A 20,821-nucleotide genomic window follows, 5' to 3' on the forward strand; every position below is an offset into this window, starting at 1 on the left:
AGGAAGAAAAATTAAGGTTATTTCTAGTAGATATAAGATACCACTTCAGGAAAGATGCAATTAGCCTTAGCAACTGTTCCTATTAGAAAAATTTGATAAAATACCATGACATAACTACTAGAACATAAATAGAATTTATCAGGGATATTAAAAATTTGTGAAGAATTTATACTTAATCATCAGAAGACATTCTATGATGTCCATCATCATAGAACTTAACCAAAAAATCCTTAAAATTCCCAATTCAGCGGATGTCAACAAGATCATAAGTCAGTATTTTGGGGGAATTTTTTGTGTATACTAATTTTTGTTATTCTTCTAGAAATTCATAGACCATTTAATATGTTTATGTGCATATAGCTGCAATAACTTTGTATGCTAAACACATTGCTAGAGGGTTTTGTAATGTATCTGTTATTTTATAAGATTTCACTATAGAATGTGACATACCATTTTTATGATTCAGTTAAAGCATTTGACTGGGGTTATGCATTGTAATTTCTGAAACAGGACATTTTTAACAAAAGTGAAATGTCTTTTAGAAATCATAGGGTTTATGTAGTCTCTCCAACTGAGTAGTGCCTTTTTCATCAGCTTAAATTTTAGCAATCCTTCTAATGTAGTAGTTTAAAAATTCACTTAATGACTGTAACAGTATAATAACCTTTGAGAAATGAGTACTTTTTTTAATTTATGTATTTTAAATTCACTTTTTCTATTACCTTATTAGAATATGGAACTAGTAGTTAAACTAACAGTCTCAATAATTCTGAAATAAATATGTCATGACTGTATCATAGGATAAAAAGTATCCATGGTATATTGAAATGTGATTAGAGTTTATGCAGCTTCTTGAAATTATTTACAGCCTCTTGAAATTATTTACAGCCAATTCTGTCAGTACTTAAATTAAATCCGACAGCTAAAACATTCAGAGCTCCCTAATTAAAAATGTTTTGCTAAAATAGATGACATATGATAATTTAGGGACATCTATATAAAATTATGTACATAAATTATTTGCAGAATGAAAAAAAATTATCAGAAATTGATGGCAGTATGTACATCCTCATAAACATATCTCCAAAGTAAAATTTCATAGTCTTAATTTTAGAAATGTCTTAAAGTTACTCATATAAATAGTACTATACAGAATATTTCATTTGTATCATGTATATGAAATCAGTTAACAGTAGCTTTAAAATTTGTATCTCATTTAAATAATTCTGATTTATATTAAACTGAGAAAAATTTATAATGTCATTCCTTAAAATGCTGTTATTAAGATTAAAAGAAACTAGACTATCAGAAAGCTTATGTTTAAATTATAATCTCACCCAAGAAGATTCTTTCTCCAGGGATAAATCATAAAATTGAAAATAACCTGTTCTCGTGGGGTAAATCATATACCCCAGGAATGTAGCCCCTTGGGAAAATATCTGGAACTCTTGAGGATGTTGTCATAGATGAATGATGTGATTGTTTTTGCTCTCCTTACATTCTCATTATACTCTGACCAATGATTCATGCATTTGAGTCCATCAGAATTTAAAACTTCAATGGACAAAGCACTTGGTAAATGAGGTTAACAATCTACAGACTAGGAGAAAACATTTGTAATATATAGCAGATAAAGTATTTAAGTCTAATTTATATAAAGAGCTCCAAAAAATAAATAACTCACTGTTTTTTTTTTTTAAAAAAGCAAGGCAGGGAGGGGAGAATTCACAGAAGAGGAAATACAGTTAGCCAATAAACATTTCTTTAAAAAAGTTCTCAACCTTCCTAGCTGTCAGTGGCATGCAAGTTAATGAGAAACAAAGGGGAAAACTTTTTTTACTCCTGTAAAAACTGTTATAAATTTGATAACATTGTCTGTGAGACTGTGAAGAACCAAGACTTGTACATGCTGATGGGAGTGATACAAAATGGGCACTTGGAAAGGCAGTTTAGCAGTCAGTATCCACTAAAATGCAAAAGCTACAGACCCCATATTCCAGTATTTTCACTTCTCACAGCATATTCTTTAAAAAAACCATTTCCACCTTGTGTAGTAAACTATATGCGAGGGTGATGATTTCCACATTGTTGTTGTAGTGAAAAATGGAAAATAGTCTAAATATCCAGTAACAGAAAGTAGCTAAAGTTTGTTGTATTCATACTGTGCTGCAGTTAAAGCCAATGGCAAACAGATCTGGAAGGATACACAGATATGTGAGTATTTTGTAACGTAATATAATTGCCTAGAGAAAGATTTGGAAGGGTACACAACCATTTGCGGGGGCAGGTTCTAGGAATAAGTGGACTGTGAAAGGATTATAGAGATCTTCAGTACTATCTATAATCTGTTTGACAAAGAAATGTATTTGTTTATTTTATTGGAACACATGAGTTTGAAATAACAGTGTTGATAAACTAAACAAGAAGTATAATCATGCATGTGTTCTTTTTCTAGAAGCCTATTAGTAATGGCCTACCCCCAACACCTAAAGTGCATGTAAGTATAAATATCAAATAGGCTAAGTTTTCAAACTGAATACAATAACATATAATTTCTTGAGTATGTGCCTTTGGTTGGATTTTTTTGCCTGTTTGAAAGAACCCCCATTATATTGAAAAAATCTTTAAAATTGCTAATTTAAATACTAATTGATTATATTTGAAAAGTATAGCTTTTCAAAAGAATTATGATACATAATACATTTTATAGCTTCTTTATTTGAAAATTACGAATGTTTTTGCACATATTTTTGAAGGAATGTGAAAAATGCAGTTATCAAAAACAGAATTTTAGAACTAGGAGGAGCATTAAAGGAGCATCTGGCCCTAATTTTATTTTGTCCATGGGTAAAACGGAGACCCTTTGGATCCAGTTTGGGTCCAGAATCCTGTTTGCTGAAAAACATGGAGAACTCATGGCTCCTGACTCCTTTTCTCTCTTCAGTCCCCCAGTCTGGGGAAGGAGCATTCAGCTCCTTTGGACGCTGACCCAATGGGAGCATGGGGTCACAGAGTTGGACACGACTGAGTGACTATCACTCACTCACTCAAAACTGAGACCCAAAGATATTAGTCACCAAAATCACAAACCGCCGCCCAGCTCTAACCAGAACTAAAACTAGACCTTAGATGTCCTATATTATAGTCCTTATCATTTTTTATTTCTGTATATATACCATGCTGCCTTTTTTAGGATTAAAATTATGTTGTGCTCAGTCATGTCGGAATCTTTGCAACCCCATGGACTGTAGCCCGCCAGGCTCCTCTGTCCATGGAATTATCCAGGCAAGAATACTGGAATGGGTTACCATTTCCTTCTCCAGGGGATTTTCCCAACCCAGGGATCAAACGCATGGCTCCTGCATTGGGAGGTGGATTCTTTATCACTGAGCCACCAGGGAAGCCCTTAAAATTATATTAACTCAGTTTAATTTTAGTTAAATATGGATAGAACTACATTTTGCTGATCTCGATCTATAGCCTGAAACTTCGTATAACACTAGTTTAGACAGTGTCCATAGTTTTTCTAGTTTGTAACCTCTCAAGTCTACTTTTTAGACCTTTTACCTTTTAACTCTACTATTAGTATAAAAATCTGAGTAATTATGCCTCATCTTACAAAAAGAAGTTATGCATGTAGAGGGCTCCCAGGTCTAAGAGATACACATGTACGATAGGGGTGAGATTTATTGTTGGGCTAAGGATGAACCTCCTTTATCAGGCATGCAGTTGACAGGGAAGAGCTGATGACTGTGGACACAAGTTAGGTTTAGGTTGAAACTGGTTTGATTGTTTTGTACCTCATTCTGTCATTTAGATTTTTAGGAGTTTAGCAGTACCTTAACGTAGGAATTTGATGTACCTATCTTAAAGGGTAATTATCAGGATTAATTAAATGATAGAATTTCTGCCCTATACCATAGAAACATTTCTTATTGGCCTTCTGCCACGCACTGGTATTGCCAGGCTACTGTTCTTTTTGGAGAACTAAAATCTTAAAAATACTGGTTGCTAGGTTTCTATGAATAAAAAGGAAATTTTAAGATCAAATATTTTGATTATTTTGTGTTATTATTTTTAATCCACTGTAGTCAACAATAATCACTGTATTGTTTCTGTGTTTGTGAAGAAACTATTCCTGCTGTAAAATGATGCACAGTAGAATTCCCTGGTGGTCCAGTGTAGGACAAGGTGCTTTCCCCGCTGTGGGCCTAGGTTTGATCCCTTGCTCACAAGCTCTGTGGCATGGCCAGAAGAAAAAAGAAATGAGCCACAGTGCTGTTGTTCTGATCAAATGCTTCTGTATCCTTTTTCCCCTCCAAGTTATTTATTCTAACCAGAACAGTCATTTCAAAATTAACATCTTACTCTTTGAAGATCAAAAAACATTCAAATGAGTGATATTATATTTCATTATAAGGTATTTATTATCTGAAAAGTTTGTAAATGAGCTTGATAAATATTAACATCAAAGAATAAAGCTTTTTGTTGACTTCTTCCAGGGAGAATAATCAGATTGCTCAATTTTTTTTTTTGTAAAGTACATCTCTCTGTTTTGAGATTAAAGTACATATATGAGTTTCAAATCAACTGTACCTCTTCCACTTTGTAATATGAAATTCAGTGATTAATACTGTTTTTAGGCTCATGAAACCAAGTAAGAAAATTTTCACCTTTGTAGAAATTATGGGTTTCCTTATCAGAGAATATTGTATTAGTGTTAATGTGGGATATGTAAGTAATACTTCTATAAGCAAATTATTGTGCAGAATTAATTGCTATTACTGCTTTGTTTATTTGAGAAGATAGGAAGAATAAAGTGACTTTTAAGTAAAGTCTTATCTAACAGTCGTTGTGCCTGGAACCTCCTTGATATCACTGTAACGCAAATGACTAGGACTTGATAGATTCATTTAGTTATTTTTTTTTCAGATGGGTGCCTGTTTTTCAAAGGTTTTTAATGGATGTCCCTTGAAAATTCACTGTGCAACATCATGGATAAATCCAGACACAAGAGGTAGTACTATATGTTTTTAGCTATTTTTATCTTTCTGATTGCTTACTGTTTTCATGAGGCTAGAACAGCACTCAGTTTTAATCACTTTATGCATATCTTTCTGAAAAATAAATTTATTATAATTTAAAAAAATTCAAGGTAAATCCGTTTCTATGTGTTATTAGCAGTGTTTGAGGTGACACATGATATTAAAATTTTCCTGTATAGTCACCATATCAACATATTGAAACCGTATGCTCTGTGCCATCTATCTGTATAAAGATGTTCATAGATACACATGTACACACATATGCACATGCTCGCTGTTTCTTACACACACGCACACAGATTTACTAAACTTTTAAATTGCCAAGATGTAGGTACTTTTATTTCACAGGTAAAGAAAACAGCACTCAGAGAGGCTCATTGATTCACAGCTGGTCGGTAGTAGAGCTGCAGTTTGAACCCAGTTCAGTCCTGTCTGAGCACAAAGTTTATGCCTTTCATCCCTCAGTACTAACCCTAAATACTGGGCAGTTGAGGAATGCTCTTGACATTCTAAGTTGTTCTTAGGATGCTTCAGCTTAGTCTGGAGAAGTTCTTCACCTACTTTTTGATATTATCATAAAATGTGATTGATCAGGACCATGACAAGACTTGTAACATCTTCTAGATACCCTAGCAGGTATCCAAGTGTAGTTAATTTTTTAAAGAGACAGTAGTCAGATCTTGGTTTTTTGATGCTGTGCTTATAACAGACCATCTGCAAAAATTGTTTGAGTTTTCATCAACTGTTCCTGGTTTACATTTTATGTGTCATTTGCACATGATCCTCTCCAAGAGGGAATTTAGAAAAGGAGTTGCAGATTCTCTGTCAGTTCTGAGAACCCTCCAATGAATGAGGAGTCCTAGCATGCTGTTCTTCAGAACCTGTTTTCCTAAAAGTTTTCTTCACTGCTTTGAGGCTGATATTTGCATATAAATCAATTCTTTGAGCTAGAGTCTCTAACTACTTACTTGCATTAAAATAAGAAACACTGCTTTATAGACAATAGCAATTCTTTTTTCATATGTTAATGTATATATATATATATATACACATTATATAAAAGATTATATAAATCTTTTGTAAAAGAATTTTATACATCAAAATCAGTGGATTATTTTTGTCATTTCAGATCAGTACTTGATATTTGGTGCTGAAGAGGGGATTTATACCTTGAACCTCAATGAACTTCATGAAACATCAATGGAACAGGTATGTTATAATGTGTTTCTCCCTTTTTAAAAAAAAAATTCTTAATTTATTATACATAGACACTACATAAGGAATAAGTTTCAAAGTTTCAGTGCTATGATTTGCTGTCTCTTTTGTTTAGAAAACCTTTCTAGAGCATGTCTTATTTACTCGGTGCTGGAGACGCACCTAAATTTTCCACAGTTTGTTGTGATCCACACGGTGGTTACTCACAGGTGTAGTGCTCACTTTCAAGTGGCTCATGATCTAACAGAGGAAATAGGCCTGTAAACTGGTAACTGCAACATATTGTACTTCCAGTTAGATGTCACACTAGGAGTGAGTACAAAGTGTAACCCCCAGAGGCGGTTATCACTAGCACCATCGATGGAGAGAGGAGGAGAGACATTTTTTAAGATGGACCATAAATGATGATGAACAGAAGGTTGACAGACAAGAGAAATGGAAACCGCATGGCACAAATAGGGAGCTATGAATGGTCCGTTCAGTTGGAGTGCAGAGTGAGTATAGAATAATAGCAATAAATGAAGGTGGCTGAGTAAGCAGGTGCCACACCCCAGGGCTTTGTGTACCATGCTGATGACCAGTAATGAATTCTGTGTATATGTCCTTTATGATTTATAGGTTTTCAGCATTTTCTCTCAGCTTTTTTTCCTCCATACCTAGTGTTTCCGTACTCTTATGTTTTACACCACCATGATCTTTTTTCCTCTCTTCTGCTCCAGAAGCCAGGCATGTCCATACACCAAGATAAGACCATTTTTTGGAAGTACACAGGAGAGTTTTAATTATTTAAAACTCAAAAACCAAAATAAAGGAATAGACATTGTTTGAAAATGCCCTTTTCCTTGTGTAGTTTGAGATTACATAGTCTGTACCATAAGGAGAATAGAGCTAATCATATAATGTAGGAACTTAGATAATGAAATTACACGAATTTATTTTTCTTCCTTATAAATATGTATATGTAGCATCTTGTTTTAAATATCTTATAAAATGAGTTTCTATTAAAAATAAATTTCTTTTTAAAAACTGGCCTAAAATAAATAAATAACTGGCCTAATGATATGACAGCTACATGGTTAATATGTGAATATTTACACTGCTGTTATCTATTATCCTGTGTAAACTTTGTGCTTTTTTTTATCAGCTGTTTCCCCGAAGGTGTACATGGTTGTATGTAATGAACAATTGCTTACTGTCAATATCTGGTAAGTCTTCTTAGTTTTTAAAAACCTTACAGCTATTGTTCCTATTTATGTTATCAGCTTTTGTGACACATTTATTTTTCTCTACAGGTAAAGCTTCTCAGCTTTATTCTCATAATTTGCCAGGGCTTTTTGATTATGCAAGACAAATGCAAAAGTTACCCGTTTCTATTCCAGCACACAAACTTCCTGACAGAATACTGCCAAGGTAACTGTACATTTAATTGTTTTCATCCTTAGAGATAATACGTGAATTCATTCTAAAAAAAAAAAATAGATATACTGCAGAAATTGAAAAAAGCTCTCAGCTTGGGTTTGTAGAAATCGTGTATAATGAAAAAACTATAAAAAGTAACATATTTTCACAAGTGTCTATCATATTCTAAAATTTTCTACTTTATACTTTTCCACTTATATCAAACATTTTCTTTCGGAACTGTTAGTTTTTCTACGTTAAAACTAATTTTTTTTTCCTCTAGTTTGCTTGTAATTTTACATCACATATAGTGCTTTTGATTTATTTGTGTCAATTTGAATAAACTGAATTTTTTTCAAAGTAGTTTCTAAACTTAGAAAATTTAAGTGACTTATTAACTGAAGATTTTTATAGGAAGATACTTACTACTTAGAAATTATGTGTTTTGTTTTTCTGCTTACAGGGATTTTTAATTGTGTTTGTTCTTCTGTTTAGTCATTATTATTATTTTGGTTATTATTATCCTGGACCTTATTTGTTGAGTAAAAGTCTTCTGAGTCTGGTATAAATTGTACTTTACAATACTTTTGTAATGTAACCATTCTTCCTTTACAGTATTAGTTGTAAAGCAACTAATATAGAACCTTAACTTTTAAGTACCTCAAAAATTTGTCAATTGCTGAGTTTACAGTATAGTGAAGATTTGCCACTTTGTGCACAAAAGCTTTTTAAAAATTAACTTTTCAATGAAAATCATTTTAAAGTATACTGCAAGCTTTTCTGTCTTAAAATAGATTACACTGAGTTTAACTGGATCTTTTCATGATGAATTAGTTATGATTATGAACTTGATTTATTATGTTTGTAAAGTAGTATCTGCAGTTGGACTTAGGGTATCAGGGAGTTGCTTTCTTCCTGTATAGTTTATGTGCCCCATTTATTCTCCCAGCTGCCACTTTCTGCTGTTGTTTTTCTGCCTACTTAGAGCATGACTCCATTCTGCTTTCTAACTTGATAAATCTTAAATTCCTGTGGGCATGGAAACTGACCACCAAGCTTTAAAATCGTATAGAGCTCCCAAACAATGGAAGGCATATGAACTTTAATATATTAACTTTTTGATACCATTTTTATCAGAACAGAGTCCTATTCTTTTCCCAGTTTGTGGCTCGTCTTTTTACTTTCTCAGCTCTGTCTTTTGGTAAACTAAAGTTAATAATTTACTAAATACATTCAACGAATTAAATGCCACTCATTGTTTGAGGTGCTAGGGATACATCAGTGAAAAAAAAATCAATCTAAGTTTATCATTGTTTTCCTGTATAATCTCTTTTTGCTTTTTTTAAAGTAATCCTGTGGTCATATTCTTCAAAAATCTGTATATTTTATAGTTTCATTTTTCATATTTAAATTCTTTATCCATTTGGAATACTGGAGGGGGGTTGAGAAAGGTATCCAGTTTATTCTTATTTTTAATAGATGACCCATTATGTCCGGACCAGTTTTTAAACAACTCATCCTTTCTCCACTGTTCTATAACAGTAGTATTTTCATATACTAACTTCACCTACATATATTATATATTCATTTCCATTTCCATTTAGGAAATTTGCTGTATCAGCAAAAATCCCTGAAACCAAGTGGTGTCAGAAGTGTTGTGTTGGTAAGTAACCCATGCAAAATCACACAGCTCTCCTGCTTTGCAGAGTGGATAAGAAGATGCTGTGAGGCTCATTTGTCAATCTAGTGTAAAACCGTAGTACTCCAGGACATCCTGCCAGTAACAGTTTACTTTTCTCCCTTAAGTAAAATAAATGTATTGGCCATTCTATTTCCCTATAAACTAAACCTAATGTACAACTTTGCACACATAGTTGTTTCGCAAATAATTTATTGACTAAACATATGGAGAGTGACTTTATTACAGCACTTTACCATACCTGTTCTCTGAGGAGCCTGTTACTAATCATTCACCATTCTGCTTAGTAATGGCTTCTGAGACTACATTTGTTCACTCAGCATACTTGTTATTTACTCTCATACCTTTAATACATGAAACTTTATGCTTGTGATGTGCAAGTCATAGTCTCCTTGTTCACATACCACGAGCCTAAAGTCCTCCTCAATCCCCATAACAATTAGCTGGTTGATTTGTATCTAGGAAAAGCAAAAAATTGTTTTCTTTCCTCCCTTAAAAACCTGTGAGGCAATTCAGTTCTTTTATTTGTAAACCTGCATCTTGATTAATGTCTCCATCTAATGAAAACCAAAGCAGTACTGCCTCTGAACAGTACTACCAAGAGCACCCCGAATCACCTGCCCCTAAATGTGCTCCAGCTGTCTGTGTGGGAACATTTCCCCAAATCTGCTTTAAACCTGTCTTCAGGATCTTGCTGTCTCAGCTAATCTATCTGCTACCATAAGACCTAGAGTTCTTCTTCCCACCCCCTGGCCCCATAACAACCAGCAGTTTTTGAGCATACAAATAAAAATCCTAGAAGTGATGAGAGTTTTGCTCTCCTATCTGAAAAAGTATTTCTTTTTCACTCTGCAGACTAATTAACAAATTGAACTGGCCTCCACCTTTTGTTTGTTTTTGGGGCAGGCAACTATTACTGTAAAAAATTTGCATTATAAGACAACTTACATATACTTTTTTGCCTTGACAGTGAGAAATCCTTACACAGGCCATAAATACCTATGTGGGGCACTTCAAACTAGCATTGTTCTATTAGAATGGGTTGAACCAATGCAGAAATTTATGTTAATTAAGGTAAGCATGAATGTCAGCCTACATCATTCTTAGTATAAAAGCTTATCAGTTTTCCTGTTCTTTCAAGAAAACTTTTTTTCCCAATTAATTCTCAAGACAATGTAATGATTTTGGATTATATGGCAGAGTGGTGAAAATCTGCCTAATTATTAAAAAAAAAACTCCATTGGCCTGATAGAAGTTTTAAAAGAGACTAGATAGATAGTTCAGGGATGTGACAGTGGAAGCCTGAAATACTGAATCACATACACAGTCTGATATCAAGAACAGGAGGTACCAAGAAAGCAGTGAAATTTTATCTGAATATGTTCTCTGGTTGACCTGTTTCATTGTAGCAGAGGGACAAGTCTACAGATTGGCATTTGGCTTAAAAGTCAAGGAATAACCAGCATGAAGGGGAAATAATTTGTTTTGAATATCTGCCATCCTATTAATTCACCTAGGCCTTCCGATGGGTCGTTTTTTGTGCCTTTGTGTCTCTAGAATCTTTTAATGAAAAACAAATTTTTTTGGCCGTGCCACATGGCTTGGGGATTTTAGTTCTCTGACAAGGGATCAAACCCTTGCCCCTTGTAGGGGAAGCATGGAGTCTTTACTACTGGGCTGCCAGGGAGGTCCCTTTTAATGAATATTTTTTAAAACATTTAATATTACTCAGCTGTAATTTAAATTTAGAGGAAAAGCTAACTGAAAATGTATGAAGTGCTGGCTCAGTCACTCCAAGGAAATACCAGATGAATTTTTTATGCTGTTTCCTCACTATTTTATATAGATTAAGTAGTATTTCATGAGCATTTGCTATCTCCATAGAAATTGGGATCACAATAATTGGAGTGAATTCTTCCTAAATTATATAATACAGAATTAGGATGTTAAAAGTATTGGCTTCCTGTTATTTAAAATTTTATGAGTGACTAGGAAATCTAGTTTTAATTTTCACATCAGTATTTATTAACCTCACAATTAACTAGGGCTAAAGAAATGAAATAGTTTCAAGAATTTACCACCCATTGAAGTAATATTTCCACAAATAAATTCACTGAAACAAAAATTCTTTAAACAAAAAGCTGAAAGGCAAAATAACCTTGTAAATTGTGCAAAACAGAACTTCTGAAGCCAGCCCATTTCTGTCCACCTGGTTTTGTTCTAAGTTCCTCTTTGTTCTTATCTGTTTGACAAAAGCACAGCATATCCTAGATGGAGTGGTAAAGTGTATATAATTATTTTTCTGCAGCCCTTCCCTTCCCAGTCTTTATCCTTAGTCTGTTACAGTATGTCCTTCCTATTCCTTTCTTTCCTAACCTCTATCAAAATGAAAAATAGATTCATTACATCAGTTGTTCATGGATACTAACAGTCTGATTAAACCTTAGTATGAATGAATTTTATGTGTCACCCGATATGTTAAACTGCTTATCTTAATACATAGTGAAAGATCCTCTCTATTAAAGAAATTTTTTGTATTAAGAACGTACAGGTGCTTGCTTTGATAGCACATATACTATTAATAAAATTGGAACAATACAGAGATTAGCATGGCCCCTGTGCAAGGATGACATGCAAAGTCATGAAGCATTCCATATTTTTGTGATGTAATTATCCTCTAATTAAAAATAAATATACAAAAAAGAGCATGCAAGAGAGAATATATATTTTGAAGGCATGGGAAGCTTAAAAATTACCCATGCATGTTTTCTTTTTTCTGGGTACCAGGGAACTTGGCCCTGACTGATAAGGCCTATTGCCAGGATTCTAGGGTGTTCGCCTTACATACAGTTCTACTTGTAGGCCTTCTTTAAGACTTCTCACTCTTCCCACTTTCCTTAAACTCCTGAGCAACATGCCCTTCTCCACTGTTCTTCATCTAAACCCAATTCTCCTTTCTCTATCTCTCTGCTTTGAGATTTCTCTTGAGTGTATTTTGTTTCTATATTTGATATTATCTCAATTAGTATTTATGATGTTTCTATACTATAAGTCTTACCAGATGTATTCAAAAACATTCTTATGTTTTCTGTATTCTTACTCTTCAAGACATTTTCTAAATTTTTGCTTCACTACACTGTTTTATTTTCAATATAAATAAAAGTCATAAATTGAAGCAGATATGCATGTACTTACTACAAATCAGGCACAGTGCTATTTAATTAGACAGATAAAAATGAGTAAGAGAGAGGGTGTGGAGAAAAGGGAACACTCTTGCACTGTTGGTGGGAATGTAAATTGATACAGCCACTATGGAAGATGGTATGGAGATCCCTTAAAAAACTAGGAGTAAAACTATCATATGACCCAGCCATCCCACTCCTAGGTATATACCTTGAGGAAGCCAGGGTTGAAAAAGACACATGTATCCCATTGTTCATTGCAGCACTATTTACAATAGTTAGAACATGGAAGCAACCTAGATGTCCATCGACAGATGAATGGATAAAGAAGTTGCGGTATATATACACAATGGAATATCACTCAGGCATAAAAAGGAATGCATTTGAGTCAGTTCTGATGAGGTGGATGAACCTAGAACCTGTTATACAGAATGAAGTGAGTCAGAAAGAGAAAGATAATTATCATATTCTAACACACATACATGGAATCTAGAAGAACGGTACTGAAGAACTTATTTACAGGGCAGCAGTGGAGAAACAGACATAGAGAATAGACTTATGGACACGGGGAGAGGGGAGGAGAGGGTGAGATGTATGGAGAGAGTAACATGGAAACTTACGTTACCATGTGTAAAATAGATAGCCAGCGGGAATTTGCTGATGGCTCAGGAACTCAAACGGGGGCTCTGTGTCAACCTAGGGGGTGGGATGGGGAGGGAGACGGGAGCGAGGTTCAAGGGGATGTATGTATACCTGTGGTTGATTCATGTTGAGGTTTGACAGAACAACAAAATTCTGTAAAGCAGTCAGTTACCCTTCAATAAAAAGATAAAAAGGAAAAAAATGAGCAAGAGAGAATTATTTCCCTCAAGGACCATTATCAGTAGCAACTGGCATTGAAACTATTTTATGGGAACACTATTCTGCTAGTGACTTATACATATTGTTTAGTTACTATTGGACGCTAAGTAGAAGTCACAATCTGTTGGTTTTCTAATTTACTGAGGAAAAAATACAGAAGCATTGTTTTCTTCCTGTCCTACTGCTGTTTCCACATTTCAAAGAGAATTATTTTAAATATTTTACTTTATTGAAAATAGGACAGATTTTATCCAAAGCACGTCCCCAGGTAGTAGGGATGCTCCCAGCAAGCTTGTGAGGAGGGTGTTTGTTGAAGGCATGTCTAGAGTTCTGGGATGGAGGTACTTAGGCAGTTTCGGGTAAGGAGCTATGTGGGAACAACAGGTATGGGCAGTTTCACCTTCCAGTCATGAGGATCACACTGCATCTTCTGACGCTTTAAGACAATTGGCTGTGGTAGCCCCGTTTCAACACCTGTTTATTTTCTCTGTAATTTATTTTCTTTAGAATTTATAAGTAAACTACAGAATTTTAAAATATATCAATTTCAGTAGCTTTTAAAGATACTAACAGTAGTCATTGGGAAATACAATGAAAACAGCCCATTTATAGGAGCAACAAAAATAAATTATATTAAAAGTAGACTTAATAAAATATGTGTAAGACTAATATATTTTTTAAAAACCTTTTTATTGTAAGGAAGAACACTGCTAGCACCCCAGAGCTCCTCATGGCACCACCCCCCTACAAATCAGCTCCCTTATTTTCCACTTTTACCATTGTTAGCACATACCCCTAAACATTAGCATTAATCTTACATGATGTTTCAACAGTATGGAAATGGAATCATATTCATTTGGGTCTGACTTCTTTTGTGCAGCATTGTATTTGTGTACTTGTTGGATATAGCCATAGTTTGTTCATTTTGATTGCACTCTAATTTCTGATTGTGTGAAACTCATCATTTTATCTGTTTTAGGCATTTGGGTTACTTCCAGTTTTTTTGTCATTCTTAGCAGTGAAGCTTGTGTATATACTTTTGGATATGTCTCCTGTGTGCGTGTATAGTCATGTTCTGTAGGTTGTATAACTAGGAGTGTTTTTTCAGGGTTCTGAGAGATGCATATCTTTGGCATTAGTAAGTGATGTAATTAACCACTGTGGTTGTACCAATTTGTTCTGCCACCGTCAGTGTTATGAGTGTTTGTCTGCTTTTCTCTGAATAATATCCCTTATTATTCTTGTTCTTGTGGTGGATGTGTATAGTTATCTTGGTTTTATTCCCTGATTACTAATAAAGTGAATGTTTTCTATTTTTCCAGAGTTTCAGGATGTGAATTTAGTCTCTTTGTAGTAAAATAAAAATAATTTTAAACTTACGTATAATGAAAATCAGTTGCATTATAACTAAGTTAATTTATTAAATAGAATCACTTGAAATACAGGGCTGATTTCTTTTTGTCGGTTTTTTTTTTTTTCCTGTCCACACTTATAAGAGGAATGTCTCTTGCTAATGAGCATTTCAGTTTTCTCACCCATGTTTGCTCAGTTGGATAAGAAGGCAGAGGAGTATTACTGAAGCGCAGTGTCCAATTAGGAAACAAGAGACTGTACCTCAAAGGGTGGAGGTGGGGGACTCTCAGACCAGCCACGCAGTTGCTGGATCTGTCTCCAATTCTAATGCTAAAATGTGTGGTATTTAACTTAAAAATTACAGTGCTTAACCTAAAATCTTTATAAGATGTTTCATAATTTGGATTTTTCTGCATAACCTGAGTTTGTGTGAGAAGAAGCAATCTTTATAGTAGAGAGTACTCTGTTATGTATTTTCATGAAACTAAACATTCTTAACGGCATTCTCATGAAATTATTTGGCTTCTGTTTTCCCTTTTTAATATATTTTGTCTTCTTTCTAGCACATAGATTTTCCTATACCGTGTCCGCTTAGAATGTTTGAGATGCTGGTGGTTCCTGAGCAGGAGTACCCTCTAGTCTGTGTCGGTGTCAGTAAAGGGAGAGACTTCAACCAGGTGGTTCGATTTGAAACAGTCAATCCAAATTCTACCTCTTCGTGGTTTACAGAATCAGGTTTGTGGTTTTTATTTAATTATTAAGGCCAGTGCATAGACTGGTTTTGTAAGTAATAAATTTACTATATTTTTCATCAGGCAAGTACAGTGCATAAAAATCCAGTCTTGAGTAACTTATTGAACTGGAAAAAGAGAAGATGACTTGCTTTGAAATAGCTAATTTGTTTGACACATTTAAAACATTCTGGTGGCTCCCAAACTTGAGTGTGTGTCAGAATCACTTGTCTGGGTCCCACCCCCAAGTTTTTCACTCAGTAGATCTGGGTGGGGCTTGAGAATTTTCAGTGTGTAAGTTCCCAGGATGTTGACGATGTTGATACAGGGACCACAAGTGGAGAACCACACATATATATACAAACCTTGTTGTAGTGCAAGTTGTATCCGACTGTTTGGGACCCCGTGAACTGCAGCACACCAGCCTTCTCTGTCTGTCACTTACCTCCCTGAGTTTCCTCAAACTCATGCCCATTGAGTCAGTGATGCCATCCAACCATCTCATCCTCTGTCACCCGTTCTCCTCTTGCCCTCAGTTTTTCCCAGCATCAGGGTCGTTCCTAATGAATCGGCTGTTCGCGTCAGGTGGCCAAAGTATTGGAGCTTCAGCATCAGTCCTTCCAATGAGTTATTCAGGGTTGATTTCCTTTAGGATGGACTGGTTTGATCTCCTTGCAGTCCAGGGGACTCTCAAGATTCTCCTCCAGCATCACAGTTCAAAAGCATCAATTCTTCAGCACTCAGCCTTCCTTATGATCCAACTCTCACATTCACATATGACTGGTGGAAAAACCATAGCTTTGACTATATGGACCTTTGTCAGCAAAATGATGTCTCTGCTTTTTAAAACACTGTCTAGGTTTGACACAGCTATTCTTCCAAGGAGCAAGCATCTTTTAATTTCATGGCCACAGTCACTGTCCACATTGATTTTGGAACCCAGGAAAATGAAACCTGACACTGTTTGCACATTTTTCCCATTTATTTGCCATAAAGTGATAGGACCATATGCCATGATCTTAGTTTTTTTAATGTTGAGGTTTAAGCCAGCTTTTTTACTATGCTTTTTCACCTTCATCAAGAGGCTAATAGAAAAGCTGATTTATATAAAAAGGAAAAGCTGCATTAAGTATATTTTCCAGTATATTTTTATAATTGATACACAGGTACTACCTGGGAACTTTAATAAATATGTTTAATGATTTGTAATTAGGATACAAATTATTAAGTAAATAATAAAGCACCTCCAAAGTGTTGAAGGTGCTTGAAAATAATTCTTTTATATAATTTATTCCCACAATGCCCAGTTGTAGCAGATTTCTTCCTTCATAGCTTGTACCTTAGGAAATAATAGCTCCAATTAATGAGTTTTTTACAGAAATTTGTTCATAGTTTGAAACCCTCAGTTGCATTGTTGCAGTCCATACACATTGGCAAAACTTGGCTTTGGTGGTAAATAAATCTGATTAAACTGTTACACTTTAAATAAAACATGACCTTAAAGGTCTTTTTGTTTTTAAAACACTGTGTTTGTTATGAAGCTCCTTTTGTGTTTTTGCCTAAAGAATGACATTGTACAATGTTTGGCTGTAAAATAGGCATGGCTATTTTTGAAGGTAATTTTTAAAGGTCTTGCAAAGGCCCTTTGCTCAGAGTCTTTGGCAACTTAGAGAAGTGTTAAAGAACCAACTTGCCAATAAATATTGATTAGTCAGGAGTTTGTTGGAAGCCTGAAAGTGTTCATAAAAGGAAAAAAATTAAGAGACGGAGGTTTTTGGCATTGAAAAAAAATGATCACACATTTAGACACATTCAACAGAAGTCTAAAGACAGTTTCATGGCTGCTGAAGCCCAGGGAATTTGGAACAGCTTTCCATTGAAGGAAAGCATGGCCTGCCCTTGGCAACATTATGTGGCTTCTCTTTGGCTTCCTCAAATTCTCTTGTTAAATTCTCCCTTTAGACAGTATGTACCCTTTCAGACACAGGGTTAACTCCTGCTTTCTAATTTCTTCCCTTCTATTGTTGGTTGACTAATATTTTATTTAGTGAATTTCAGTTGTCTTATTTTTCCCAACCATTTTAACTTTAAATCCTTTTCTACTAATTGTTTAATGAAGGGCCTTTCATTTCCTGACACAAGAGTTTTATCACCTTCCATCCCATGAACTTTTGATTGCTTATCTTAGCATAATGAAATCCCTTTATTAGAAGTTAAATACAACAGATATAATTCATTTCTGATTTTGAGATGATGAGGTTCAGTAAGAGGGAGAAAGTATGTTTAAGGTTTTGTATGAGCTGAAATTATAAGCTGTGGTTTCCTAAACTCTGCTGCAATGTGGAATCCACTTGAGAAGATTTTAACACTCTTGATATATCAAGTCATACACACATACCCCCATTTAAATTAGAATATCTGGAGGTGGCAGCTGGACATCAGTAGACCTCCAGATGACTTCAGTGTTTGGAAACTAATTATTATAATCAATTTGTAAATCTCATTTTCCTGGCTTTCTATCTAGTAATGCTAGACTGACTTCTTGACTAATTTTCACCAAATGTGTAAGAGTTACAAAGATCTGGTTGGCCTGATTTACAGGAGGCCTGTTCCATATCCTTCCAACCCTGGCTAGTCACAGAATATGTGTGAAAGTCTGAACTACAGCTGCCCTTGGATTTATTAAGATTCTAAATACTGTGGGAAGTAAAAAACTAGACTGATAGACTAGACTTAAGAACCACACTCCAGAAACAAAGGCCTGTAGCTCAACAGTTTTAGCTTTGATATTCGTACAAAGTTTGGGATATCTTACTTCTCACTTCCTGGAAAACTAAGTCATTTAAATGTTTTAGGTTTCTTAGAACTTGGATAAATCATTATTATAAAAATAATGCCTCTGCATTTTTATGGTGCTTCATACTTCTGAAAATATGTCAGTATTTTTTTAACTCATTTGTATTCAAAGTGATTAACTCTGATACATTCATTCAGTAAATATTTATTGCATGTTCTAGGCACCACATATAATGATGTATGAAGCACAACCCTTGGTCTTCTGAGCTTAAAATCCAAAATTAATCATTGCCATAGTATAGAAGATTGGACTCCTAATCTCACATATGAATAGGATAGTGGCATCACCGGTAGCAATGACGATAGCTAACCCTCCATTAAGCAGTCTCTCAGTTTAGCTCTCGTGTCAGAGTTTGAACCCAAACCCACCTGAGTCAACCACTGCATGTGTATGACTAAAAATATATACCTATTTCAAATTCAGTTATATTCAGAATTCTTTTTTTAATGTCTCTGTGCTTTAAATATTACTGTTTCCTGTAAGTTTTATCAAGTTTGTTTGTGTTGTAGATACCCCACAGACAAGTGTTACTCACGTAACGCAACTGGAGAGAGATACCATTCTTGTATGCTTGGACTGTAAGTTTTTGTTTATGAATATCCTTATCTTAATAAGATTTCTTTTATCTTAGTTTCTGAGTGACTTTTTTCCATTATAGGTTGTATAAAAATAGTAAATCTCCAAGGAAGATTAAAATCTAGCAGAAAATTATCATCCGAACTCACCTTTGATTTCCAGATTGAATCAATAGGTAAGTCAGAGTTTTGTGTTTCTTGTTTGATTGCATTATCAGCTGCTTAGAATAATTTGTCCAATAGTTATTTGAAATTATAAAAATATATTACTAAGGACTCATTTTTTAAAATATAGGATATAATGAATATGAGGTGTCAGTCTTTGCTTTTACATATTCCCTAAAATAGTTTAGCAACTTTGATATAATCGATAAATAATGTTGTCTTCCCTACAGATTGGGCATTTTCAAAATAAATAATTAAATATTGTTATTCATAACCTAGTTATGAATTTCCATTTTCTTTAGACTCCTGTAGAGTTTCCCAATAAGTGCTTTACAGTTGAGTATAATCTATTATTTTTGCTGTTGTATCTACTGATCACAGATCTTAAGCATGTGGAATTTCCTTCTTGCTATTTTTACATTATGCTTGGTAAGAATTTTTTCTGGAAAAAGATTTCTTACAGAATCAGTATTCTAAAATGATTGCATTCAGGAAAAATAAGGTTAAATGACCATAATAGAGAGAATGCTGATGAACATGATTCGGTAGTTAATTTAGCTGTACACTGGTTTTTCTGGTGTCCTTTATCAGTAAAGATCCTTGCATGTATATGCATTAGCAGAAGGTAAGGGCCAAGGGCAGATAGTTCATTTGTCTTTCTTAGTCCTATTTTTAATCTTTCTCCAAGTTAGAATGCCTCTCTCCAACAAGCAGACACTGATGATAATAAGTCAGTCAGTTTTGAGGGACATCTGCTCAGAATGTTCAAATGGAATCCATACTTTAAAACGCATGGCCAGGTCAAAAAAAAAAAAAGACAAAGAACAGAAACTCAAACTGATACACCCTCATGAGTGGTAAAGAAAACTAGCGGTGTCCCACAGAAGATGGGGAACCAGAGCCAGGCATGTTGTTTGAAGCACCTACTAATTAAGACTCCCCACATAAGGCCTGGTGGCTTTATAGGGGATTTTTATCCGCTGTTAAAAGAAGGAATAGTCCCTTTCCTATATACAAACTGCTTCAGGCTGTAGACAAGAAAGGAATGCAGAATAAATCAGTAACACTCACTTCAGTTCAGTCGCTCAGTCATGTCTGACTCTTTGTGACCCCAAGGAGTACAGCACACCAGTTTCCCTGTCCATCACCAACTCCTGGAGCTTGCTCAAACTCATTTAGCACTGTTGATAGTGAAATCAGTTAAATTACACAGACAACAAAGTTTCCCAATCTCATGAAAACAAATTTTGGAAAATTTATATAAAATACTAGCAAATAGAATTCCGTATAATCAAATAGTAGACTTTATCTCAGAAAAGCAAAGGTAGTTCAGCAGCAGACAATTTATTTATGTATAGCACATTAAAGGCAAGAAGTTATGTAACTCTTCAGCAGATGTGCAAAAAGCATTGGGTAAAATCTAAGTCATTCTTGGTTTTTTAAAAAGACAACTTTTTAGAAATTAACAGTAGAAGGAAATGTCCTTCATATAGTACAGCCTATTAAAAATATTGTTTAATGGTTAAACTGATTCCCATTAAATTAGCTAATGAGCTAGGGAGGTTTGCTATCATCATATTACAACACAGTCTCATTAGACTATGAAAAGGGAACTATGAGAATTAGAAAGAAATAAGCAAATACCCTTTTTTGCTGATGGTATGATTATCTACTAGAGTATACAACTCTATTAGAACCAATAAGAAAATTCAAAATTGCTAGATTTGAATAACATAGATG

At 34.5% G+C, this 20,821-nt stretch overlaps 1 protein-coding gene, 1 non-coding gene and 1 pseudogene across 5 annotated transcripts in view; all 3 read left to right on the forward strand.

Annotated features, from left to right (window-relative positions):
- Positions 1-20,821, forward strand: part of MAP4K3 (mitogen-activated protein kinase kinase kinase kinase 3) — a 179,148-nt gene that overhangs the window by 144,780 nt on the left and 13,547 nt on the right. For all 4 annotated transcript variants that reach the window (XM_043918177.1, XM_043918179.1, XM_043918178.1 and 1 more), the window contains 10 exons: positions 2,456-2,497; positions 4,933-5,017; positions 6,175-6,254; positions 7,405-7,465; positions 7,553-7,670; positions 9,263-9,321; positions 10,328-10,431; positions 15,317-15,488; positions 18,851-18,919; positions 19,000-19,092. In XM_043918177.1, coding sequence (XP_043774112.1) covers positions 2,456-2,497; positions 4,933-5,017; positions 6,175-6,254; positions 7,405-7,465; positions 7,553-7,670; positions 9,263-9,321; positions 10,328-10,431; positions 15,317-15,488; positions 18,851-18,919; positions 19,000-19,092 — 883 coding nt within the window. The remainder of the gene's footprint in view (positions 1-2,455; positions 2,498-4,932; positions 5,018-6,174; positions 6,255-7,404; positions 7,466-7,552; positions 7,671-9,262; positions 9,322-10,327; positions 10,432-15,316; positions 15,489-18,850; positions 18,920-18,999; positions 19,093-20,821) is intronic.
- LOC122704159 lies at positions 1,336-1,511 on the forward strand. Its single transcript, XR_006343776.1, has one exon. It is a non-coding gene; the product is annotated as a small nucleolar RNA SNORA67 (small nucleolar RNA).
- LOC122704117 lies at positions 11,924-12,018 on the forward strand (annotated as a pseudogene).

Source organism: Cervus elaphus, chromosome 11 (assembly GCF_910594005.1).
Source record: "Cervus elaphus chromosome 11, mCerEla1.1, whole genome shotgun sequence".
Taxonomy (NCBI): Eukaryota; Metazoa; Chordata; class Mammalia; order Artiodactyla; family Cervidae; genus Cervus; species Cervus elaphus.